The sequence below is a fragment of the Oncorhynchus gorbuscha genome, linkage group LG12 (genome assembly GCF_021184085.1).
Source record: "Oncorhynchus gorbuscha isolate QuinsamMale2020 ecotype Even-year linkage group LG12, OgorEven_v1.0, whole genome shotgun sequence".
Classification (NCBI taxonomy): domain Eukaryota; kingdom Metazoa; phylum Chordata; class Actinopteri; order Salmoniformes; family Salmonidae; genus Oncorhynchus; species Oncorhynchus gorbuscha.
The window spans coordinates 29,964,322-29,990,750 of record NC_060184.1 but is presented as its reverse complement, the minus strand read 5'-3'; the positions used below and the strand labels follow the sequence as shown (position 1 = coordinate 29,990,750).

The window sequence follows — 26,429 nt, the reverse complement described above, 5'->3', positions numbered from 1 at the left end:
CCATCTATGCAACGTGAATTCTGGGCATATCCCGTCTATAGAAGGAACCCGGGCCCACTCCCCCTGCCGGTCCTGGCAGTGACTCCTTAGGAACCTCCCCAGCTCCTGGTTGGTCCTCTCTACTGGCCCTTTAGACTGAGACCGGTACCCGTAAGTAAGGCTGACCGTGACCCCCAACTTCTCCATGTAGGCTCTCCATACCTGGGATGTAAATTGGGGGGCATGGTCGGAGACGTTGTCCTCTGGAAGGCCATACCCTGATTACTCTCCCTTCATATAGCCCTCAGTAAAGCCTCAGTCATCAGGCAGTAGGGGAGTAAATTCCTACTCTGGAAGTGGAGGGGCCACTGTATGATGAGTCAAATTCCTCCAATTTTAATTTGAGCCAAGGTGTGACCTTTAAATGCCACACGAACAGGCTACTCCTGGCCTGACCATTCCAATTCACTCGTAATAACATCACTTATCATTGTTGGATCTTGGGTGAAACAAAGAGCCTTGAAAGGTCAAATCCCCCCAGGGAAAGACAGCCATTAACTACATGTACCCGTGTTTGACTTGAGTGTACAACCCCCTCTCAACCTGAATCTACAGGCTTAAAGTTGATGAAATTTAACGTGTAACCTCTGGGCTGTCATACTCTGACTACTCCAAATGCTTTAAAAAACCTTGTCCCTGAGGAGAACATATGTGGGTGAGAGACATTTCCCTTACCTGTTCCTGTGGAGCTGTCCTTTCTGTCCCCTCTCTGGGCTCCGTCTCTGTGGCTACATATGCTGGTGAAGGTGCGTATGACAACTGTGTATTGTCTCTTGTGGCATCTGTCTGACTGACATCTGTCTGTGTGAGATCATTCACCTGTAGCATGTCAGTGTCTATGTTTCCAGTGTCTTTGCTCACAGTCTGTCTGTTATCTTTGCTGTCTGCAGTACAGGTGATGTCTGAGGCTCCTGTGTTTACAGCTATTTGGCTGGCTGTCATTTCTGTCTGTCTGGCATCTTTAGTGTCTGTGTCTACGTCATCATCAACACTTCCTGGTTCAGTCTTCTCAGAGTTATCAGTGCGTCTCTGTGACTCGGATTCGGTGTGCGCCAATTCAGCGGACTTAGACTCTGTGAGCCCTGATTCGGGGCCTTTTGATTTCAGACCTTTTGTTTTGTGGCCCTGCGATTGCTCCAACTCTGATTCCGTGTTCTTTGAAGCAGAGGGGCCCTTGGAACTCTTCACTTTGGGGCCCTTGGACGCTGAGTTCCTAAAATCAGCCCTCCTCCGCCCCCTGTGCTTTGACTTGACGCGCCGCCCGCCATCTGTATTCTTGGTGTTCCCAGTGACAGAACTATCAGTCAGTTTTGAAGGAAAGTCACCAGAGCTAAATGTATCTGAGCCATTACCACAAGGAGGTTCCCTGGTTTTAATGTCCTTGGACTGAGACGGAGGTTGCTCCATGTCCAAAACAATTGTAAACACTTTCTTTGTCTCAGTGCAGTCTCTAGACTCTGTGCGTTGTGTTTTGTTATCTGACTGTGATTTGTCTGTGGGTCTTGCATGCGTCTCTAGCTGCTTTCTTTCTGGATGCAGCATGAGATGTGATGCAGGGTCCGACTGTGGATCTGTCCCTAGCCCCACACTGCTTTTAATGCCCAATTCAGCTTTGGTCAAGGAAGTGACTTCACGATGTAGAGTCTCAGCTTCCTGAACAAGAACTTTCCCAGCAGGTGCAACAGCTGTGTTCAGGAAAATGGTGGCCACTTTTTGGGGAGGCTCAGTCAAATCTTGTTTTGCCTGGTCACTCTGTTTGACAACAGCAAAAGTGTAAGTGAGTTGAGCGCCTTTATCTGGTACTGAAGACTCTTGACCTCCTCCGACCGATCCAGAGCATACAACCGCAGTGTTTGCATAGTCATGTGACTCAGTAGCCGGAATCTCACTGTCGCCATGTTGAGGCGAGTCTGTATGTACAATATCATTGTTGCCATCGTAACCTGGTCTGCTTTGGAGAGCGTTGGCCATAGACATGCCATCAAGTTGTTGTCGTTCGAGGTCTGTGTCCAGGACGATGGTGAACACTTTGTGCGGAGTCGGCGATGAGGTTCCCTCTTGATCCATTGGTTCTATATGGTGAGGTGTTATCTCTGTTACAGTAGCCCCACATTGGCTAGTGCCCGGGGTCTCTGGCACCACCACAGTGGCGGAGATATCAACGCTGGTGATGGGAGTTTGGGTTAAGGTTTCTCCCATGGGAATTTGTATTTGACTCTCCCCATCCTCCATGCCTGTGACCATTCTCTCTGCTGGCTGGATGCTCCAGTCCTTCAATGAGTCTCTGCCGTATTCTTTGTCCTCTGCTCTATGTTCAGTGTCGCTCATCACTTTCTTGGTCGGTTCTTTAACAGCATCCATTGTTCCTCTGGTAAAGGCTCTTTTGCTTTGCACTCTGCTTTCAGCCTGCTCTTTTTCCGGATCTTTTGTTGAGTCAACATTAGCCTGAAGAGGTTTGATCCCTCCTGGAGTCACTTCCTCTACAGGTTGTGACAAAAGGGATGCCTCGCTGCAAGATGGCGCTTTGCCAGGTGTGTTGCTTGGTATCTTATTGTCTCCATCCACCTCTGTGCTCACTAGGGACACCTAAAGATGCATACATTCATTAGAAATGGTGTGAAGATGCATATAAGATTCCATAAAGGGATCATATTAACGTTAAGGGATGTTCCAATCAAAATATAAGTTAACTTTTACACCTGGTTGAAATGCTCTAGTTTCACCTACCATATTTTCTATCATCATAGGGTTTCATACATTCTGAAACTAGGCCTAAAACGCCTTTCAACAAGCCAACTCATATTGCAAAAGTAACATTTCTGCATTCGATAATTGTGTATTCGTTCAATCTACCTAATTTTTGAGTTTTGTTGTTTTGATTATACATTGATTCGATAGCTCACCTGGGATTGGGCTAGGGCTGTGAGAAGAGCTGCACTGTTGCTAAGGGCCTGTCCAGCCCTTCTCTCGAACTGCTCCACGCGCTCCCTTCCAACACAGTCCAATAGGAAGTCTAGCTGTGACAGCGCCTCACGTAGCGTCCCTTGGAGTTGCTTCCCATTGTTTAGTGTAGCCTGTGAGGGATTATAGGGTTAATCAATCTAATTTTGATGTTTGGGTCAAATTCATCTTACCTTGAGTTGTCTATGCATGGAGAGCATCCACATTACTCTATTGACTTTTGCTACAGGAAGTAACGAGCATGATTTAGCATTGTCCCTTGATTTCCCATTTGTTAACATTTCCCTGATGTTAGCAAAACTGCATGTAACCTCCTAGTTGCTTTTAGCTTTTTCTAGCACGGACTGATGTAGTTATTGTGTTGCATGTTGGACATATTTTGGAGACGGACAGTTGTTAGAGAACAGCCCGACATGTGAGGGGAGGGCAACACTGCAAACTACGTGAGCTAGCAAGATGGCTATTTAATTGTTTAACGGTCTGAGTAAACCAATCTGATCAACTGTTAGTCCCTCATCCCCGACCACCATTAGGACTGCGTTGGATTTGTTCCCGTTCAACTGTCATCAGGAGAAGAATTTTCTTTCCCCCTGCTTGGAGGCTCGACCGACCGTTAGATGCTGTGAGAGACTGAACTCTGGGTGATGCGAGTAGCCACTTGTGATCTGAGAGTACTGTATAAACAGTACTTTCAGAAACGATTCATACCACTTGACTTATTCCACATTTTGTTGTGATAAAGCCTGAATTCAAAATGGATTAAATATTTTTTAAATTCACCCACCTGCACACAATAGCCCATAATGACAAAGTGAAAACATGCTTTTAGAAATGTAGTGAAAATTAAATACAGAAATATCTCATTTACATAAGTATTCACACCCCTGAGTCAATACTTTGTTGAAGCACCTGTGGTGGTGATTACAGCTGTGAGTCTTTTTTAGGTAAGTCTAAGAGCTTTGCACACCTTTGCACATTTATTATTTTTGAAATTCTTTAAGCACTGTCTAGTTGGTGGTTGTTCCTTGCTAGACAGACATTTTCAAGTCTTGCCATAGTTTTTCAAGCCAATTGAAATTGAAACTGTAACTAGGCACTCGGGAACATTCAATGAGGTCATGGTAAACATCTCCGGTGTATTATTGTGTGTAGTACTCCAATTGAATCCATATTAAATTCAGGCTGTAACACATACAAATTTGGAAAAAGTCAGGAGTGTAAATACTTTCTATTGGCACTGTAATTAGCAACATTTGGACCGGTCCAGTTTCGTCGAGGAGTACTGTGTTTTTATCTACGTGTTTGAATGTGAGCGTGTGAATGGACTGTTGCACTCGCACACTTCTCATTGGCCACGCGCAGGTGACCTGGATTTCCACTGTTTATGAGTGCTCTTAGGTACACAGTGAGTGTGCATAGATGCCATTGAAATGAGTTGATAATGTTGGTCATTTAATAATAACTCATAACTTGACTTGTTGTAATTATTCTTTATCATAGTTCAAGAGATATATATTTGTGTAGTTTCACTGTGTGGGCATTGTACATGTTTTCCTAGTAAGTACATATCTTTAGGGGTACATTACTTATTAGGTGGAGGCACTGCACTACATTATTTATAGTCTAATACTGCCACAAACCTAGATACTAGGTCCAAACTGATAGCAACTCATGTTAGACTGTTTACATTTGCTACAGGCAGTAACTAGCATTATTTAGCATTTGGTTTCCCATTTGTTAACATTTCCCTGATAACTTCACTACATGCAGAAACTTCCACAAAAACATGTCAAACTAAGTTGTGTCTCAACGTGCCTGTTTCAGATCAGCTACACTGCAGTTTGACTGATCTACAAATCTTAATGAGTGATCAATTAGATCTGAAGTTGACTCAAACAGGCACGGGTTTAAGGGAAGTTACACTAGTGATGGGTCATTCTCGAACGAACAGCTCTTTTTGAACTGCTCTTTGGTGAATGCAGAGAACCGAATCACATCTGAGAGAGTTGTTCATTTGGCTCCCTGATTTGCATACTATTACTACTGCTTTTTGAGCTCCAGACAACGAACATCTGCAGATAAATTCATTTTTAAAAATCTGAAGATGTATTTTTTTGTAATTCCTCACTGCAGGAACAATAGAAAGTGAGGAGAGAGACTTTCTGGTCCACACATTTTTGCAGTGCATTAATTTATTTTATTTTCAGACCATTAACTTTAAGGTAAAAATGTACTTAAACTAATCACGATCTGACATACTGTCAGGCAACTTTGTAAGCTTAACATTATAGATTTGCAATTTTTGTTCATGATTTTTGGTACATATTTAAACGCTACTGAACTAAGTCCTGTTTAGGTGCCAAATGAACAGCTCTTTTAGCTGAACGGAACCAACTCACTGAAAATAATTGGCATGCCCATCACCAAAGATTATGGATATACTGACAAGATGTCCGCCCTAACAATGGGAGTTGTTATCCACAAAGCGGCACGGCAGGCTGTCTAGCTCCAGTCTATACTTTCTTGGGATTGGTGGATACATCTCATTATTATAATCCTTTTTTAAATATTTGATGAGGGTTGTTGACATCAACTGCCTGTTATCAATAGAGAGAGATGCTATGCTACTAGGCTCATCCATGAATATGCATAGCCATCTTGAGACAACACTGATGTAAAGTATTTTTTCTTAAAGTTGCCTGGATTTCATGAGTCCTACTTATATCAGTACACTCGTAACAACATAAGCATTACAAAACTTCTATAATATCAATTAAATAGCAAATATGCCATTCATTTTTTTGATGACAAAATTTGACACATCTCATTGACCTCCATACAAAAATTCCTTGCGTGGTTGGTGAAAAGCGAGAGAAAAAAACAAACCCTGCTGGGGAGACAGATTTTCCACCGAGTTGGACCTCTCTATTCCTCTTACCCTCTGCCATCACCAAATTCCACAACTTTTCATCCTCATTCATTATCTCCAGCACCTACCAGTGTCTACATATTTGAAAATGGCCCATTTCTACATGATGTAGCTAAAAAGATAAGAAGAAAGGTCCTAAATATGGCCTACTCGATAACATAATTGAGTAGAATTAAAACAAAGAACTGATTTGTTTTCTCCAAAATATGCAAAAAGTTTAGTCACAGTGGGGCATTTTTCTGAGTCACTGCGAATCTCAGTGTTTGAAAATCCCTGTTTTAAAAATATTTTCTACTCTTGATGACATCAAACTTTTATTTATTTATTATTTTTACTACAAATCGTAGAAATGTGCCATTTTCACATATGTAGACACTGGTATGGTGCTGCTTTCTGCATGACGAAAGCAGACTCATTACTGGTTTTGACTGAACGAGGAATTCCCCCGCAATGGGTGCTCATTGGTTTCAAAGTCTTTTGCTGCATTACAATGTCACCATGGATCTAACTGAAACTCGTAATGAAATAATTGCAAAAATACCATTTTGGGGCTATATACTAATACATCTTCAAAGTGTCCTCTAAACCTGTGTCGCGCTAACATCTATACCTGATCAGAAATGGCTTTGGACACCAAATTCAATCCTTTGAAAACTGCTAGCCTACCCAAGTTGATTATGATGAAAATGCCCTTAATGTTAGGGAAAGGGGGATTCCTAGTCAGTCGCACAACTGAATGCATTTAACCAAACTCTTCTGAATCAGAGACTGATGGCTGTGCTTTGGCATTTAAAAAATAACCCCTCTGAGAAATGCCTCATCTAGAATCACTAATATGCCTAGTATTTTCCAATGGGGGAGCCAGATGACAAACCCCCTATTTTTCCGTTGAGACAGAGCACATCCAAAGATAATGGCCCTGATATTAGAGCAAAGTGGAAACTCACTCAGGGGTTCCTACCTGTGTTGTTGTGATGGCCGACATATGGAGTATAAGTGCGCTTTTAAGTGCCCTTTGCTAATATTACATGGTAGTCGGGCCTCTGTGTTCAACATGACAATTATGTTAGTGGAAAAACATCTAAAAAACAACTAGTGATTTCAGAACAACCTCAGTAAACTGTGCTGTGTTCAACATGACAAATGCATTTGTGGGAAAAGGTTTTTAAAAAACAGCGATTTCAGAACATTTTAAATGGATGGGAGTACAGCATAACATCTTAAACTTTCATTCCTAAATCGTTTTAATGATTGAGACAACAACATATGTCATACAGACATTGCTTTTTACTCTCAATGTGGTTGGTCCAGTAAAAACAGCAGTGACTTTCTGATTCGCAGAAGTTTGTCTCGTTCGCAGAAGTTGAAAACCTAAACAATATACAAATATTTAATGTCCCTGCAAAACTCTTTTAGGATTTAGGTCCAGGTTCCTGGTAAGTACTTTAATTGTGACAAATGTATTTGTAAAAGGTTCTACACAAATCAAATGGGATGGTGGATGGATGTGGGTGGACAGAGGTACTACAGTACCTGTACAGACTTCCGGGGATTTGACTGTGCTGCCTGGTTCCACTGCTGCAGTTCACAGATCGCCCCAGACATTCTAAGGGCTGTGCCGCCTGAAAAAAGCTGCATTCGTTCATGTAGAGAGAAACACAGGCTACGAAGACAGAGAGGATAGGTTGAGAGAGGGAGAAAGAAGGAAGGAGGAGGGGAGAGAGAGAGGGGAGCGGGGTGAATAAGAGTGAGAGGAATGAAAGAGAGGAGAGAGAAAAGGAGAATGGTTTAGAAAGAGAGAGAATACATTAACTCACATGTACCAAAACATATTTTTCAGAAAATGCTACAGAACAGATATTAATAGGTACCTGTCTAAGTCTTTGGCCACTGAATCCACAGCCAAAGTCACATTGTTTTGAAATTCTCCATATGTGGCCTCTGACCCTACTGCTTTCTCCAGGTGATGAAGCTGTGCCGCAAGCTTCCTCAGGCTTTGGTCACAGTCCTGAACAAGTCATGAGATAGTAAGTGTGTTTGTCTAAGTATGTGATGGACGGGAGAACAGTGGGGTATTCCAAAATGCTGCACAATTAAGTTATCCAGCTTATACCATGTCAATTGTAAGCCTATATTTATCAGATGTAGTTATAAGTACACTGAACAAAAATATAAACGCAACATGAGTTGAAATAAAAAATGCCTGAAATTTTCCATACGCACAGAAAGCTTATTTCTCTCAAATGTGGTGCACAAATTTGTTTGTGAGCATTTCTACATTGCCAAGATAACCCATCCACCTGATAGGTGTGACATATCAAGAAGCTGATTAAATGGCATGATCATTACACAAGTGCACTTTGTGCTGGGGACAATAAAAGGCCATTTTAAAATGAACCGTTTTGTCACACAACACAATGACACAGATGTCTCAAGTTTTGAGTGTGCAATTGGCCTGTTGACTACAGGAAGGTCCGCCAGAGCTGTTGCCTGATAATTAAATGTTCATTTCTCCACCATAAGCTGCCTCCAATGTTGTTTTAGAGAATTTGGCAGTATGTCCAACCGGCCTCATGATCATAAACCACTTGTAACCACACCAGCCCAGGACATCCACATCCGGCTTCTTCACCTGCAGGTGCTGAGGATTATTTATGTCTGTAATAAGGCCCTTCTGTGCGGAAAAACTCATTCTGATTGGTTGGGCCTGACTCTCCAGTGGGTGGGCCTGGATGCCAAGTGGGTGGGTCTATACCTCCAAGGCTCACCCATGGCTGCACCCCTGCCCAGTGAAATCCATAGGGCCTAATGAATGATTTAAATAGACTGATTTCCTTATGTAAAATCTTTGTTCAGTATAGTTATACGCCACTCATAGGAAATGATTCAAACAATCCATAGATGGCTTTGCCCATTCCTTATGTTTCTATCAATGTTTCTACCATGAGAGCGCTAAAAGTAGGGTGAAACTGCCCCTAGAAGCTGATCCTGGGTCAGTGACAAACAATTAACCACTAAAGGTTAAGATTAGGATTGGGGAAGATGAACCTAGATCTGTACCTATGGGAAACTTCATCCCGGAGGATATACCTGTAGGACGTGCCAGCGCTGCTGGAGTTGCCTAATATCAGTGAATCCTTCAGTCGTTTCTGGGTCGTCCCCCAAACGGTCAGCCGAGCCTTGTAGGGCCCTCTGAAGGTTGTCAACCTCCTCCCTGATTCGCTGGTCTCGTCGGGCTACCTGCTCCTCAGCCTGTAGTTGAGCCAGCCAGCTGACGCCCCTCTCTAACTCCTCCTTCTGGTCCTGGAGATCTTTGACCTCTTGAGACAGAGTGGCCTGACCCTTGGCGGTGCAGCTGGCAAGCAGGATGTCCTTAAGGGTCTCGAGCTCCACAAAGTCTTTCTCCATGTGGCCCACGGCCTCCTGCAAAGCCTACTGGGACAGACAGATCTGTTGTTTCTTCAAAACATCTCACCAAACAGCAGTGCTCTTACAGTGGAAAATGCAATGAAAACATATTTCTGAAAGGATGAGTTTACATAAGGCTGTGTGTGTCCGTGCGTTGTATGCATATGTGTGTATGTAGTGTAGTGTGATCACACTAATACATCTCACCTCCACAGCCCCTGTATCAGTCTCCAGGAAACTAGAGTCTCTGGGCTGGGACTCAATACCCAGCATCCGTTCCTGCAGTGAGTTCAAGGTGTGCCGGCACTCCTGCATCAGCTGGCCACAGCGATCCTCGTTACGGACGCCTCCCTCAAGACTCACACACATACCCTGAAAATTCAAACCAGCAATAAAATATATACAGTTTTTGTAATTGAATTAGACATTTACTTCAACTGTGCACTGTAACTCCCTTACATGAATCAACAGAAAAACATATATTTTTAATCCAACCAATCCAACTGACTTCAGAAATCTCCTTTTTTTATATATATTTTAAACATAGCCTACTCACATGGAGCTTTTTGACCAAGGCGGGTTGGCATTCCTCTAGTGTAGCCCAGGAAGGGTCCTCCCAATTGGGTTCCTTGGTGCGCTGGGCTAGTTCCTTTCTCTGGGCCCCCAAGGCAGAGAAGGCCGGCCCCAAGGCTGTGGCCTGGTCCAGTAGTGCCCGGGCCTGTTGGGCAGCCTGCCTGTGTTGGGCCAGGCCGGGCCAGGGAAAGAACAGGGAGAGCTGGGTAGTCTGGTGCTGGAGCTGGTTCACTCTGGACCAGGCCTGCTGCCTCTGGACCAGAAGAGAGGAGGAGAGCTCAGGCTCACCATGCAGCAGACTGAGAGTGAAAAAAGACAGAGACAATTAGAGTTAAAGAGATGGCTTTCATGGACACTAACAAATCCAAATCAAGTAGACTGTGTGTATGACCTTCATCTCTATGTTGATTATTGTGCTTGAGTGCAGATGCTTTTTCAACAATGGGCCGAGTCTTGAGAGCGCTGGGCGTAAAAGAATATTGCATGGGGCCCCCGGGTGGCTCAGTGGTCTAGGCCACCAGAGACTCTGGGTTCGCACCCAGGCTCTGTCGCAGCCGGCTGTGACCGGGATGTCCGTGGGGCGACGTACAATTGGCCTAGCGTCGTCCGGGTTAGGGAGGGTTTGGCCGGTAGGGATATACTTGTCTCATCGTGCACTAACGACTCCTGTGGCGGGCCGGGCGCAGTGCACGCTAACCACGTCGCCAGGTGCATGGTGTTTCCTCCGACACATTGGTGCGGCTGGCTTCCGGGTTGGATGCACGCTGTGTTAAGAAGTAGTGTGGCTTGGTTGGGTTGTGTTTTGGAGGACGCATGGCTTTCAACCTTCGTCTCTCCCGAGCCCGTCCGTACTGGAGTTGTAGCGATGACATAAGATAGTAACTACTAACAATTGGATACCACGAAATTGGGGAGAAAAGGCAGGGATTAGACAGGGTAAAAAATAAAAACAAATATTGCATCGATGTCAATAGGAAATTTGTCTAGTTAGGAACTATGGTACCTACAAATTACTTACTTTATTCCACCTTGTTGCACTGCTTTGTATCTTTATCTAAATTTGTACTAAGTAAACAAACTTGGACAATTAAGCCATGTCCGAGCCAGAACAGCCCATAGGTGCAGGAGCATGAGGCAGCTTGATGAAGAATTATACCCCCTGGACAGGAAGCTAGTCTGTAACAGGACCTTACTTCCAAAAGGCATGTTTAGCTTTAAAAACCGATAAACATATTGTATCACAGCGCCTCTCTTCTTTCCAAATATCTAATTTAACTGTACTGTATATAACAATATGAATATATATATATTATTAGTATGTACATATTATTTTGGTCTTTACTATATAAACCTCATTTTTAAAATGGAGTGTAACCTTCTTGTCTGTAACTGTTCTGTTCTGTATGTGGACCCCAGGAAAAGTAGCTGCTGCATGTGCAGTAGCTAATAATAATACATGAATCTCCCCAATCTATGTCCTTAATGTTGAGAGCCAAGCAGAGAGGCATCAGATTCCATTCTTTGGTATGATTAGACAGGGGATCAAACCCCCAACCTTCCAATCTCAGGGCAGAAACCATAAGGCCAGAGTTGGTATCTAACTTTGACTATAACATTATTGTGGAAACACAATTGTCAACAAAATTGTACGTAGATTTTCAGTTATTTTTAGGCAAAGATGCGTACTGCATCATTGTCAATTCTTTGTTATAAAAACTGTGAAAAAGGAACAGTTTTCCCAGAGCCTTCGAAGTACTAGATGTGTGTAACCTCATTGGAATGTGTGCTATATCTGTGGAGAAATTATAGGGGAGAAAATATCAAATGTAAATCGGAAGCTTAAAAACAGGGGTGATAATTTTTACTCAGAACTTTTTTGGAATTATCCACGTTTGGGAGATCTAATGGAAATCAAATGTTTTGTCCTGCATCAGGTTACATATCTTTATTCTGTGACTATTGTATATTGTTTTGAAATGAGAAAGCATCCAATGGATGAAATGACACTGCCATCTAGTGTTACATAATGCCACACAATATTCCACAACATTCTAAACATCAATGATGAGCAAAAAAAGGTTTGTGTTGTTTTTGATCATTATTTACTGTGTAATTCTGTAATTTAATTCAGGTCAGATTGCTTGGAAAGGCAGCACTCTGCAGTAAGGATGATGTCACAGAGTAATATTGTGATGTCACCGGTAGGTTTTTAGAACTTTTGTCAAAGATCAAAAAAGCTTGCCTGCTTGGTGAGACTCAAAAGAAAAGAAAAGTCAAACGAAAACAAAATGGATGTACTCAACTCCTGAGAATTCTTCACAAGAATGATTCCTGTCATTCATTTGCACAAGGTGGATTGCCCAGGTAAGGTTATTTCCCTATTTTCAATTGGGTAGTATTTTGTTAACTTTAAATTACATTTACATTTAAGTCATTTAGCAGACGCTCTTATCCAGAGCGACTTACAAATTGGTGCATTCACCTTATGACATCCAGTGGAACAGCCACTTTACAATAGTGCATGGGTGAGAAGGATTACTTTATCCTATCCTAGGTATTCCTTAAAGAGGTGGGGTCTCAGGTGTCTCCGGAAGGTGGTGATTGACTCCGCTGTCCTGGCGTCGTGAGGGAGTTTGTTCCACAATTGGGGAGCCAGAGCAGCGAACAGTTTTGACTGGGCTGAGCGTGAACTGTACTTCCTCAGTGGTAGGGAGGCGAGCAGGCCAGAGGTGGATGAACGCAGTGCCCTTATTTGGGTGTAGGGCCTGATCAGAGCCTGGAGGTACTGAGGTGCCGTTCCCCTCACAGCTCCGTAGGCAAGCACCATGGTCTTGTAGCGGATGCGAGCTTCAACTGGAAGCCAGTGGAGAGAGCGGAGGAGCGGGGTGACGTGAGAGAACTTGGGAAGGTTGAACACTAGACGGGCTGCGGCGTTCTGGATGAGTTGTAGGGGTTTAATGGCACAGGCAGGGAGCCCAGCCAACAGCGAGTTGCAGTAATCCAGACGGGAGATGACAAGTGCCTGGATTAGGACCTGCGCCGCTTCCTGTGTGAGGCAGGGTCGTCCTCTGCGGATGTTGTAGAGCATGAACCTACAGGAACGGGCCACCCCGTTATTAAATTAAACTATGACTGGATTTGAATCTAGAAAAGTGGAAGTGACTACCTGCGAGGTGGAGTATACCAGGTATTAGTGGTGGCCCAGCAGTAATAGGCTAGTAATAATTAGTAGTAGCAGCAGCAGTAGTGTGGTAGTTAGTTAGTAGTATTAGTAGTAGTAATAGTAGCAGTAGTGTTGGTCTAGTACTAGTAGTAGTAGCAGTAGTAGGCTTTTACAGTGTAGTAGTAGTAGGCTTTTACAGTGTAGTAGTAGTAGTAGCCTTTTACAGTGTAGTAGTAGTAGTAGCCTTTTACAGTGTAGTAGTAGTAGTAGGCTTTTACAGTGTAGTAGTAGTAGGCTTTTACAGTGTAGTAGTAGTAGGCTTTTACAGTGTAGTAGTAGGCAGTGTAGTAGTAGGCTTTTACAGTGTAGTAGTAGGCTTTTACAGTGTAGTAGTAGTAGTAGGCTTTTACAGTGTAGTAGCAGTAGTAGGCTTTTACAGTGTAGTAGCAGTAGTAGGCTTTTACAGTGTAGTACTAGCAGTAGTAGGCTTTTATAGTGTAGTAGCAGTAGTTGTAGTAGTACCCCAGACCATTCTGTGATTCACGTAAACTATTGTGTTAAACTAAAAGCAAGAAGAGTATGGTTTTTATTTTTTTAAAGCGTTGATCTCTTTGTATAGGTCTTGTTGTTTTTTTGCTTTGCCTTTACATTTTTTGCTTTGCAACATTCACGTATTCAACACAATTTGTAATTGGTAGATACAGTTTTTCTAGGCCATTAATTATGATCTCCTCATTCATAGTTTTCATGGAAAGATGTCATAAACAGTGAGAGGAGACTGTTACCATGCCAGCATTAAATCTATGCCTAATTTTCAAAAGTATAATGTGAAAAATAAGTAATGGTTGTAACATATCAGTAGCTTTCTTCTGCTACATGCAATCTAATCCATCAGTTGATAATATGATTTTGTCTTTCAAAAGCATTTTGTCCATATTTGCCGCCATGTTATCAAAGCTTTTCAAATCTTTCATAAAACCAGTATCATTTTACATCAGGTTGACTGTCCTAGTATGAACATACTAGTTTTTTGTAAAATATTGCATGCATTCACAACATTGTGCATTTTTGTAAGCAAAAACTAGCTCGGGCAAAATAAACGTATCCTAACTATAGTTCATTCTGTTTTATGTTTGCAGGATGCAGGCCTGATCTAACATGGCTTCAAAAAGTTACATCACAGAACCTTGGTTCAGCTACATTCTGTGATCAGTGTAATAGAAAACATGGTCCCTGCTGCAATCATTCTACTGGACCTTTATCAATCACGCCAGGGTGCAGTGCATCAATTGACCTAACACCACAGGGGCAGCCAACGAATGATGCCCCTGTGATGAGAACACTTCCAGGGCTTGCGGGCGAATCTACTGCGCTGACCTACCATGATAACCAGCCCACTAATGATCCATGGTATTTGGAGCACCCAAGGAGGGAAGACAGTCCTTCTCCTCCTCCATCCCCAGAATATGACAACAATGTTTCCTCCCTTGCAGAGGTCTTCGAGGGCCATGAAGAAGAGGACAGTTTATCTCCTGCTTCAGTGTACATGGACTGCCTTGAGGAGCTCAGCCCATCTCCCTCAGCAGGATCCCCTCAAGCCGACTCTCCCCCAGACTCTCCTACTTTATTTATTGTAGAAAGTGATGAGGGGGAGCAGTTCTCGGAACTCCGTCTCTCTCCATTTCCAGTGTTCCTTGAGTGTGAGCAGTGCAACAACTATTGCTGTTCTCCTTTAGGAGAAAGGATTGAGACATCTCCAGAACATGGGGGCAAAATTAAATCCTCTTCTGAAAAATGTCAAGAGATCGAGAAAGTTCCAGAGTTTAAGAAAAATATTGAGTTGTCTCCAAACTCTGGGCAAACATTTGACGTTTCCCCTGAGCCAGAACCACAAATTGAATTGTCCAGGGAGCATGAGACCCTAAAAGGGCCATCTAACCTCTGGCAAGAGATTGCGTCGGCTTGTGAACCATCACAAATGATTGAGCAGTCTCCTGATCACAAACAAGTGGTAGAGTTTAATTCAGACTCCTGTCAAGTGTTTGAGGAGCCCCTGCAATGGACTGAGCAAAGCAAAGAGCCTCAGAAAGTGCTCCAGTTGCCTCTGCCACCAAAACAAACAGTTGAGCAGTGCCTTCAAGACATTGAGCTGCCTCATGAATCAATGTCAACTGAGCCCGAACAACAGATTAAGTTTTATTTTAAAACCCACCAAATAATTGAAATGTCATCTGAACCTATGATTGACTTATCTCCTGAGCACAGCCCAGCTGTTGAACCACCACTTGAGCCTAGAATATCTTCTACTGAAACACAGCAGAATGATCTCCAGCAAATAACTATGCCTTCCCCAGAACCTGGCACAGTGTCAAAGGCTCCTACTGAGCCCTGGCCAGAGACGGAATCATCCTTTGGTCCATGGCAAGACATTGAACCATTTTCTGAGTACAATCAAGGGACTGAGGTGTCACCAACCTCCTGGCAAATATTTAAAGTATCTGAAGTATCTCAGCCCCAACAACTGACTGAATTGTCCACAGACACACAAGGAGAGTTTAAGCTTCCTTCTGAACCTATGAAAAGGAATGAGGTGTGTACTGAGCAGAGGCTAGGGGTTGAATTAAACCCTGACTCCTGGCAAGGGTTTGCGATCTCTACCGACTCCAAGCAACAAAACAAACCATCAATGGAGACTCGGGGAGTGTTTAAGGTACCTCTGCCACCAAGACAAAGGGCTAAGTGGTCTTCTGGGTGCATGCAACTGATCCAACTGTCTCATGAGCCCATCAAAGGTATTGATCTTCCGACAAATGATGTGCAAATGTTTGAAGCATTTTCTGGGCCCAAACAAAACATTGAGGTTTCTTCTAAATCACACATAGGGACTGAGTTGACCCACGATCACAGGCAAGGGATTTACTTATCTTCTGAGCACGAGCATTGCATCGAGCCAGGACAAGAGACTGAACTCCCAATTGGACCTCAGGAATGTACCAAGTGGTCCTCTAACTTCATGACCGTATTTGACATGTCCAATGAATTCCAGCAACCAACTGGATCATCCACAGATCCTCAAATAGTGTTCAGGCTACCTCCTGAATCCATGCTGAAGAATGAGTTGTGCCAAGAAGCTGAATTGAATACAGACTCCTGGCAAGTGTTTACAGCGTCCAATGAGCTCAACCAAGAGATTGAGACAGCCAAAGACCTTCAAGAAGTGTTCAAGCGACATACCAAACACAGGCAGAGGACTGAGCAGTCATATGGATGCATGCAAGGGTTTGAACTGTCCTCTGAATCCACACACACGATCAACCCATTTTCTTCGAAACCCCACCAAGGGAACGAGTTGTCCCCAAAATACAGGCAAGGAATTGAGTCATCTGAACATGAGCAAGGCATTGAGACATCTTTTGGGACTAAGCTTTCTATTGAATCTCAAGAATGGACGGAACAATCTCCCAATTCCTGGCAAATAAATGCAATGACAGACGAATCCCAACAAACCAAACAGTCAACAGAGGAAAAGTCTACGCTGCTTCCTGGACTAAAGCTAATTAATGAAAAGTGTCCTGAGCTCAACCAAGAAGTAGAACTGACCCCTGACTCCTTGCAGGTATTTGAGGTGTCCAATGAACCCATGAAAATGACTGAATCAACCACTGAGTCTCATGGGGTGTTCAAGGTTCCCCTGCCACCAAAACGACTGGTTAGGAGGTTTTCAGGGTACATTCAAGGGAGTGAGCTGTCTCATGAGTCCATGCAAAGAATTGATTCCTTTGCAAACTCTGGGCAAATATGGAACATGTCCATTGAACCCAAACACCAAACTGAGGTGTCCACTAGACTCAACCAAGGGACTGAGAGCTCCCCTGAGCCATATGATTGGATTGAGCGTTCTCCTAACTGCTGCCAAATATTTGAAATGTCCAATGAATGTCAACAAATTACTAAATCCTACACAGAGACTGAGGAAGAGTTTACGCTGCCTCCTGAACTCAAGCAAAACACTGAGCTGTCTTCTAAGCACAAGCATGGATATGAATTGACAACTGACTCTCGGCAAGTTTCCAATGAGCCCCAATGGCTTGAGCCAGCCAAAGAGATTCAAGGAGTGTTCAAGATGCCTCTGCCACCAAGACAAAAGGTTGCGCAATCTCAAAAGTGCATGCAAGGAATTGTTCCCTCCGGCCAAGTGTTTATGGGCTCTGCTGAGCCCCAACAGCAGATTGAGGTGTCTTCCCAGCCCCACCAAGGCACCAAATTGTCCCCTAAATCCAGGCAAGAAATTGAGCATGAGGAAAGGATTCAGCGATCTCTTGAGTTCAGGCATGGGACTGAGATTCCTATTGAGCCTCAAACATCTAACGTCCCAGAAAAGCTTGACGTGTCCACCGAGCCACAAAAACTAACTCTGGGAGAGTTTAAGCTGCTATCCACACTCAGGCAAAAGACTGGGAGTTCTTCTGAGCCCATAAAAGGGTTTGAAGTGACTTCTGATTCTAAGCAAGATACTAAGCTTTTTGAAAACCAACAACAGATTGAGATAGGCCTTGAGCTACAGGAAATAACTGAAATGTATCATAGTTTAAAGTGTGATTCAGAACCATCTACGGAATCCGTGCTACAGACCGGGCCATCTACAGTGTTGGAGGTGTTCCCTGAGCACTCTACCGAACCCACTCCTGATTCCCTGCAGAGTAATGAATTATCATCTGACAGAAGTCAAGGAATTGATCCAGCCAATGAGCCCATGCAAGGAATTGGGTCCTCTCTTGAGTTCGAAAAAACAAGTGACAACACTGTCTCAGAGCGACCCCTCCACTCCCCACCCCCTTCTTTTGACTTTTCTTCCTCTCCTCCACCACCTATGTTCTTCTGTGATGTAAAACCATATAACGTTTTAAGACTCACACCATCCAGCCCTTCGCATGATGAAGAGTTTGATGAAGCAGAATCTCTTGGCACCACATGGAGTCCAGAGTTTATGGCAAGTGAACAACTTGAGCTGGCAGAAGAAGATTCCCATATCTCCATTCAGAGTCATGGGCCAATGCAAAGAGTGAAGAGATTGACCCCATACCCATACACTATACCAAGAGCTATTGAACACCATGAGAATGAAGATAGAGACAGGAGTCTATATACAGTCAACCCGGCAGACCTACCTGACACATCTGGAGGAAGTAGAAACCTGCCCGAGATTTTAGAGTTAGAAGCTGAAGATGCAGATTATGACTCCGATAACAAGGAAGAGGGCTTCTGCTGTAATGGCAGAACTCAGAGCCCCCAACTAGCAAGTCCATTGGCTGGCACCTCTGGGAATGCAAGATCACCCAGGCACCAGGCACCAGGTCCTCAACATGCAAACACAACTAAGTCAAAGCAAGTTTTTTTCAGAAATGTCCAAATTCACAGCAAGCTTGTCAAGTCAACCACCCAGACCTCTTATGACCACAAGCCTACGGTTGCTCAAGGTAGAAAGCGTTCCAGAAAATCAAGCCATCAGGAGGAGATCAATGACAAGATAGAAATGTCTCTGAGAAGGAGCACTGTGGCCCGCCGCACCAGTACAATTTTTTCCCACTCTCAGACACCTAAGCCTTGTAGCACTGTGTCAAGACACCAAAGTGATTATGGTGAAGAGGATGACAACTGCTGTAGCCAGAGTTCTAAGAGCCAACGGCTTAACAACCCCACTCTAATGATTCTATATTCAGGTGAGGCTGTACCTTCTTATATGCCAAATTTCCTTCCAACCCCTGGCAGACTAAGTCCTACTCTTGAGGATAGTGCTAAGATTAGCTGTTCTAGCCATGCCCTGGGCCAACAGGGTCCCTCACTCACAAGGAACAGAAGTGGAATGATGAGGGCAACACTGAATCCCCCAGCAGAGTCAGAGACCGACAAAACAGAAGAAGAGAAAGTCAAAAGGACAACCGCCCCTGAGGACAAAGACTCTGACGCATAGCATCCTCCTCACCCCCCCCCCCCCGTCTTATCTTCTATTCTTGAACAATAAACACATTCAGCATCATACTTGAGTGTATATTGTAGTCATTTTACAGTGCTATTGTGGAATACAATATGACGATTTGTGGCATGGATCTGGAGTGTGTTTTTGCTTATTAAGAGAGCGTGAGAGTGAGAAAGAAAGAGCAATAGAGAGAGAGAGAGCGTGAGAGATAGATAGAGAGAGAGAGCAAAACTGCATGTACAATTCAACTTTAAATCACTCAGTGGCAGTTACATTTGCCAAGACTCACTCTAAGTTTACAGTTTACACTGTTGATAGAAACGGAGACCGAGGAGCACATCTTGAACTATTCACAATCATTCCATCAATATTCTCCTACTATCAACCAATTACACAGAGGTCATGCCTTTCTGACAGAAACATAAAAAAATCATGAAAAGTGATTAGTGTCTCGGGTCTCATTCAGTCACCTACCTGCGGTGTTGGTCTGCAGACTGCAGAACGGCTCCCCAGTGCACCTCTGTGTAACTGACGGTCTGCATGACGTCCAGTTTCAGACTCTCTCCCAGGCCCGGTCTGTGGGCCAGCCTGTGGCCTGCTTCCTTCAGCTTCTCCATACGAGACTCTCCCTCTGCCTTGGCACTCAACACAGTCTGCCAGACACAACAGAGGCAGCAAGAGACAAAGGTTTCATGTTTAAAGGTACAATATGTGACTTTCATTTCAGGTCATTTCCTTTTTTTTGTGCGCTATTAGAGGATATCTGCACCACCACCAAATAATCTGCAGGCAGAGTTTGGAGTAAGCCCAAAGACAGGTTCTTGCCTCTGCAGCTTGTAGTCTTTGCTCAGCCTGGCTGTGGATGCATGGGGCTCCAGTGGCCAGAGAGTCAGCCTGCTGTTGCAAGACTCTAACCCAGGCTTGGGTGTCCTGGGCCAGAGTCTGGAAGGCCTGGGTGTGGCTGGTCAGAGAGCTCTGGTTCTCCTTGGAGGAAAGCAGATGGGTGTGGAGACTGCAGCAGCGCTCTAGAAGTTGCTCACTCTCTTTTAGTAGGGGGGAATGCTTTAGGGTGCTCCCATGCAAGGTGACTATGTGTCCACTGAGGGCCTCTGTGTGCTTACTAAATTTGGGGGAGGAGAGACAGATGAGTTAAAACCAACACTACCATCATTATGACCTTTATGATCATCATCATCATAATTACTGCTTTGATCATTATTGCAAATGTCATCATTGTAGTTATTGCAATTTTAGATTATGTGACCTGTGTTCGACTACTTCCTCCTGCAAGCGGCTAAGCTCCTCCCCTTTGTCCACCTTCAGCACTGCGGCTTGCAACCACTCTTGCAGACGGGCAAACTCCTCCTGCAGACTACCACACAAACACACACACGTTAGAAACACACTACTGCAAGTAAATCCTAACTAATACGTTATTTGCGTACCATAAAATAAAGTGCAACCAAAACCACTCTAAAAATCACAGATGCTGGATTTTGGAGTACATTTGGGGGAACATGGAATCTGATAGTATGTCACACATCATACACCCAAGACGGACTAATATCTGAATAGATACACTTGTAACTATCAATAGGTATGCTTGTGACAGCCAGTACCTGTGCAAGGCCTTGATATCCCTCTGGGCCTGCACCCTCATTTCACTAATGTGCTGACGGGCTGCGCAGACAAGCTCGTGCAGCCGGACACCATCCGCAGCTAGGCTCTGCAAGCTCTGTGGGCTGGCCACGGAGGTCATGAGGTGCAGCTCCTCCAGGAGGCCCTCCGCCTGCTTTTCCTGTGTCTGATGCTGTGCAGACAGCTCCTGCACATGAAAGCAGTTGTTTGAGCAATGAGTACCAAGACTAGTGGCAGGAGGAGAATAATACATTTACATTTACATTTACATTTAAGTCACTTAGCAGACCTTATTATGGAAAGCAGTGTTTTTTTAACACTGGGTAGATTTAGACACTAATAAGAAAATATAATAGGTTCAAGGAAATCTGCTGATCATTATAATACATGTTTGTGTCTTTATAGTAAAACAATCAATGACTCAATCAATCAATGACTCTGATCATCCCTCACATAAACCAAAGAAACCATGGGTACCCTCTGAAATGGGGATATGGGTCAAACATAAGAGATACCATATGGGAAAGTATTGGCACTCACCTGAATCTGTGTGAGGAGCTTTGGGCCGTCGGCAGCACTGAGCGTGTCCAGTGAGTCCTGGATGCCCTGAAGAGAGGAGTGACACTCGGCCATCTTGGCTGCCACTTGTCCCTTGGCCACCACCAGGTGCCTGTAGACATCCTCGAGGTCGGAGAAGAGCTCCTTCACCTGCTCAATCTTCTTCCTCATCTGGGTCTCGATCACCTGGGTGAGGAAGAGGAAGTGGAAGAGTCGGTCACTGCTGAGCATCATTTTGAAAATTGAACAAAATAAACATCTCTAAATTGTGTCTCTGAGAGAGTATTACTTTCAACTTTGTAAACGAGGACCCTCTCTAAAGTAGTGATAAAGAACTTCATAAGAAGAAGCGCAAAGACCTGTTCAAACCAACCCAGTGCCATATAGACTTATTCAGACTAACTACGGCAATCTCAGACCCACACAGCATATCCCAGGCCCATTCAAGCTGTCCTAGGAGTATACAGGCTACCCCAGGCCCATTCAGGTTATCCCAGAACAACAGAGGTTAACCAAGACCCACCCAGGTTATACCACTCACACAGGCTATCCCAGACCCACCAATGCCCATTAAGGCTTTTCCAGGTCCTTTGGATCCCCCAGACCTACCCTGGCCCACACAAACCTGTTTATCCAATATGGAGTTAGTGCCAAGAGAAATTGAATTTGAAGGAAAGAATTTAGCATTTGTATCCAGAAATTGAATTTAATATAACTAATATCACTCCATATTTCCAGATCCACTCAAGTCCCACTCCCACCAGGCCCACCTCTCAGGCCCACTCACCTGAAGCTCCAGTGGGGGCTCCTTGCTCTGCAACAAGACCTGGATCTCTGAAGCTCTCCTGTGGAAGCGCCCCACACTCTCCTCCTGGACCCGGATCTCCTCCTACAGTAAGAACACAACATGGGTCCATGATCAAGGTTGGGATACAATCCATTTCAATTTCAATATATTCAGGGAATTAGTTGAAATCCCAATGAAACAAAACGACAGAGAAAAAAAGTCTGAATTGAGATTCGGAAATACATGGTACTCTTGGAATCTTTAACTGGAATCCACAGGCAGACAGACAGACCATCACAATTCCCCTCTCAAAGTGAAAGGACTTGAGTTGCCAGAGGGCGTTATGTTACCTGCATGGCTGTGACTTCTTGTTCACTGTGGAAGGGGTGTGACTGCACCAAGTGGGCCATTTTATGGCTGGTCCAGCTCTCCACCTCTCCGCCCAGCTGTAGCAGCCCATCCCACAGATCCAGCCCCATGCGTAGGTTGTCCAGGTGAGAGTCCGTCCTCTCTGTCACCTGGGAAAATCACAGCTGTTAGGTTTGACGTTCTAGGCAATAATCCATCCAGGGCACACATTTATCTGAGTACCTACCCTACGAGACTTGGCTTGCGTTCGGTAGACCAGAGCAAACATTTTGACCCGAAGGGTTAGTACTAGTTCACTTGGGTAAACACTGTTATTACACTACCCTAAAATGACAAAATAGGAGAGCCAAAGTCACGTGAGAAATTTGACGCAAATTGAAAACGTGTCTTTCTGCTGAGGAAATATAGGGCCCCCTGTAGTGTAACGACTTGTACTTGGTCTCTGGCAATGGGGTGAGAACTCACATCTAGCCAGCGGTCCATCAGGGTGTCAGCCTCGCCCTCAAATGGAGTTTCAGGGCAGTCAAGGATTTGGCGCAGCTGAGACTGCAGCTGCTTGCAGATGCCTCGCATCTCCTCCACTCCCTCCCCGAGACCACTCAACTCTGCCTTGGTGCTGTGGACCTGGTATATACACACGCACATGTACGCACGTATGCACGCATACACACACACGCGCAAATACACACACGCAATGCACATGCACACACAAACAAACACCCACACACACATACATACAAACAAAGGCACACAAAAAATAATGAAAAATAAATACACAACAAAGCACATTTGAGGGAAAATGTTATTAGGATCTTATGCTGCAATCGTGTGGTGGGAAAAAATAGATAATTATGGTTGTGTTATCTGTTGCATAGTTGTTGTGGTTGTGTTATCTGTTGCATAGTTGTTGTGGTTGTGTTATCTGTTGCATAGTTCTTGTGGTTGTGTTATCTGTTGCATAGTTCTTGTGGTTGAGTTATCTGTTGCATAGTTCTTGTGGTTGTGTTATCTGTTGCATAGTTCTTGTGGTTGTGTTATCTGTTGCATAGTTCTTGTGGTTGTGTTATCTGTTGCATAGTTCTTGTGGTTGTGTTATCTGTTGCATAGTTCTTGTGGTTGTGTTATCTGTTGCATAGTTCTTGTGGTTGTGTTATCTGGTGCATAGTTCTTGTGGTTGTGTTATCTGGTGCATAGTTCTTGTGGTTGTGTTATCTGGTGCATAGTTCTTGTGCTCGTGGCTGTTGTTCTTGTTGCAGTTCTTGTTTTTGTTGTCATTACTATAAGTTGAAGCTCTCTACCTTAGTGAGGAGTCTCTGTAGGTTGTCTTTGCCCATGTACGAGGCCTGTTCACTGATGGTGCGCTCGGCCCTCTGTAAGGTGCTGCTTAGACGACTGTGTACCATTTGGAACCTCTTCAGTAATTCTGTTAGACCTCCACAACGATCCAGCCTGTGCAATGCACACACACAACTTGATCACAAACAGCACAGTCACACACAGCACAGTCACACACAGCACAATCACACACAGCACAGTCACACACAGCACAATCACACACTCGGTCAAACACACAGCATGTACACACATACAGTTAGTTCTTATTTGAAGTGTCCTTATCAGGTGTTGACTGTTTTCTGAAAAGTTCCCTTTCCCATCCCTTCGATACTTGTCTGTCTACTCTTTACCTCTATTTTAAACCCACTCCATCTTTACCTCCATTTTAACCTCACGCCATCTTTACCTCCATTTTAACCTCACACCCTCTTTACCTCCATTTTAACCTCACACCCTCTTTATCTCCATTTTCACCTCACTCCCTCTTTTCCTCCATTTTAACCCTACTCCCTCCATCTTAACCTCCCTCCCTCTTTTCCTTCATTTTAACCTCACTCCCTCTTTACCTCCATTTTAACCTCACTCCCTCTTTACCTCCATTTTAACCTCACTCCCTCTTTACCTCCATTTTAACCTCACTCCCTCTTTACCTCCATTTTAACCTCACGCCCTTTTTACCTCTATTTTAAACTCACTCCATCTTTCCCTCCTCTCCTCCATTTGTCTCTTATTTTTTGCTCCTCTCCCTCATCTGTCTTCTTACCTCAGTAATGCCTCTGTTGGTCTGCTCCTCTTCCCTCTTTCTTTGGGCCTTAAGCCCTTCCCCTGTTCCTGTACCTTATTTTTTTGGAGTGCATCTACCTCGCCTCTATGGTGTCTCCTATTATTTTGGGCAGTATACTCCTCCCCATTGACCCTGTCACTCCACCTCTCCTTCACCTCTCCTCTTCCTCTCTTACCTCCCAGGTAATGGTTCTGTTGGATACCACCCTCCTATCTTTTCACTCCTCCACTCCTTTATTTCAAGTCTTCCTCTCTTCTTTCTGTCTTACCTCTCTGTAATGGTTCTATGGGTCTCCTCCCACAAAGTCTCCAGCTCCTGTGTGGCTCCGCCCCTCTCGGGGTTGGAGGTCGTTTGCGCAGCACCATGGTCTGCAGCCTCTAGACTCTGCAGCTCAGAGCGCAGCGCAGCCAGACGCCCCTCCAGGTCTGCCAATGCACGCATCCTGAGGAATAGGAGGACAGGGAGAAAGAGTGTGTTTGCTCATCCACAAGTGCTACAGAAAAAGTGTGTGTGTTTGTGTGCATGTTTGTCACTCACCTGTGCTGCACTGCAGGAAGTGTTGGCTCCTTCAGTCCCTGCTGCTCCACTGCCCTCTGAATCTCCCTCAGGACCACCAGTAGGGCCATCCTCCTCTGGCCTGAACTCCTCTTCTCCTCCCCCTCTTTCCCTTCCACCTGGCCCTTCCACCTAAGGCCCGACAATTCTTCCTCTTCCCTCCTTCTTTGGGCCTTAGGCCCTACTCCCTGTTCCTGCCCCCTCCTTCTTTGGAACGCATCCTCCTCCTTTTGTTCCAATCCCCTCCTCTGCCTGTCAGGCCCTGCCCCTTTCCCCCTCCCTTTAAGGCTTAGCTCCTCCTCCTTCTGCTTCTGTCCCCTCCCAATTCCGCTTCTGGCCAACACGAGGTCTGCCTCATCCAATCGCCGTGACAACGCTGCCACTGTGTCACGACAAGTCACAGCAGCTCCTTCCATCGTCAACTCCATTCCGGCTGCCTCCAGTAGACCATCCACGCTCCCGGCTTCTTCTCCATACTTCCTCATACTCTGCCGGATAGACAGCAGCCCGGAATGCCTGCCTCGGGCCCGGGTCGAACCATCTCCATGTTGCCAGTGGTCCAAGGGAACCAGCGCAGCCTGTATGCCAGCGTCGGCCTCTCGTATCTGGGCTAGAAAGCAATCAAGGGCCCCGGCGGCAGAGCGTACCCTCTTTAGTGTCTGTCTGAGCTGGTGGAGGCGGTGCCACTGGGGTGGGGGCATAGAGGGGTCTAGGGCCTCCCCCCCGGAGGTCTGCCCCGACACGCACTTCAGCTCCGCGTGGAGCCGCTGGTCCATTTCCTGGGGACAGGAAAACAGTAGACACTTAAATACACAGTCTTTGAACTTGATTAAATTACCCATTGATTATTGAAGAATATTACTTATTAACGGCTCATGAGCTTAGTGTGTTAATGTGTGTGTGTGTGTGTGTGTGTGTGTGTGTTGAACAAAATACATACAACTCATCAACTTTTGTTAGTCAAGTCAACTGATGAGTCAACACTGACGTGTACAGTATACCTTAAAGTCAGCCACAGTCCAGGGATCAGTCATCCCATAGGCTGAGATAGCTATGGGCTGCCTGGTGATGCGGTCAAGCTGGTCTGAGATCAGTGATATCTGAGAGTCTGCTGATTCCATCAGCTCCACTGTGGTTTCCAGAGAAGCCATTCTGAGAGAAACACAAACCATTTCATTTCACACACATGTATGCACACACAAACGCAGGAATAACTACCAAGTACTTAAAAGGAAAGGATGTGGTAACAATGGGTTCTCTGAACCTCCCAAAATGTTGACACAATTGGTCCCTACATGTGTTCGCATCTTTTGAAAATCTAAAAGGGAAGTGGACATTTTCACCCATGCCTTG

General features: G+C 44.7%; 1 protein-coding gene across 7 annotated transcripts in view; it reads right to left on the bottom strand.

Annotated features, from left to right (window-relative positions):
* The window catches only part of LOC123990855 (nesprin-2-like), a 253,676-nt gene that overhangs the window by 155,589 nt on the left and 71,658 nt on the right, over positions 1–26,429 (bottom strand). For all 7 annotated transcript variants that reach the window (XM_046291782.1, XM_046291785.1, XM_046291783.1 and 4 more), the window contains 19 exons: positions 26,078–26,228; positions 25,059–25,855; positions 24,790–24,963; positions 23,701–23,851; positions 22,868–23,026; positions 22,384–22,551; positions 22,034–22,135; positions 21,229–21,432; positions 20,670–20,875; positions 20,315–20,422; positions 19,876–20,170; positions 19,525–19,703; positions 9,894–10,209; positions 9,545–9,709; positions 9,020–9,361; positions 7,801–7,937; positions 7,463–7,592; positions 2,943–3,113; positions 715–2,625 (listed from right to left, as the gene is read on the bottom strand). In XM_046291782.1, the coding sequence (XP_046147738.1) occupies positions 715–2,625; positions 2,943–3,113; positions 7,463–7,592; positions 7,801–7,937; positions 9,020–9,361; positions 9,545–9,709; positions 9,894–10,209; positions 19,525–19,703; positions 19,876–20,170; positions 20,315–20,422; positions 20,670–20,875; positions 21,229–21,432; positions 22,034–22,135; positions 22,384–22,551; positions 22,868–23,026; positions 23,701–23,851; positions 24,790–24,963; positions 25,059–25,855; positions 26,078–26,228 (5,866 nt within the window). The remainder of the gene's footprint in view (positions 1–714; positions 2,626–2,942; positions 3,114–7,462; positions 7,593–7,800; positions 7,938–9,019; positions 9,362–9,544; positions 9,710–9,893; positions 10,210–19,524; positions 19,704–19,875; positions 20,171–20,314; positions 20,423–20,669; positions 20,876–21,228; positions 21,433–22,033; positions 22,136–22,383; positions 22,552–22,867; positions 23,027–23,700; positions 23,852–24,789; positions 24,964–25,058; positions 25,856–26,077; positions 26,229–26,429) is intronic.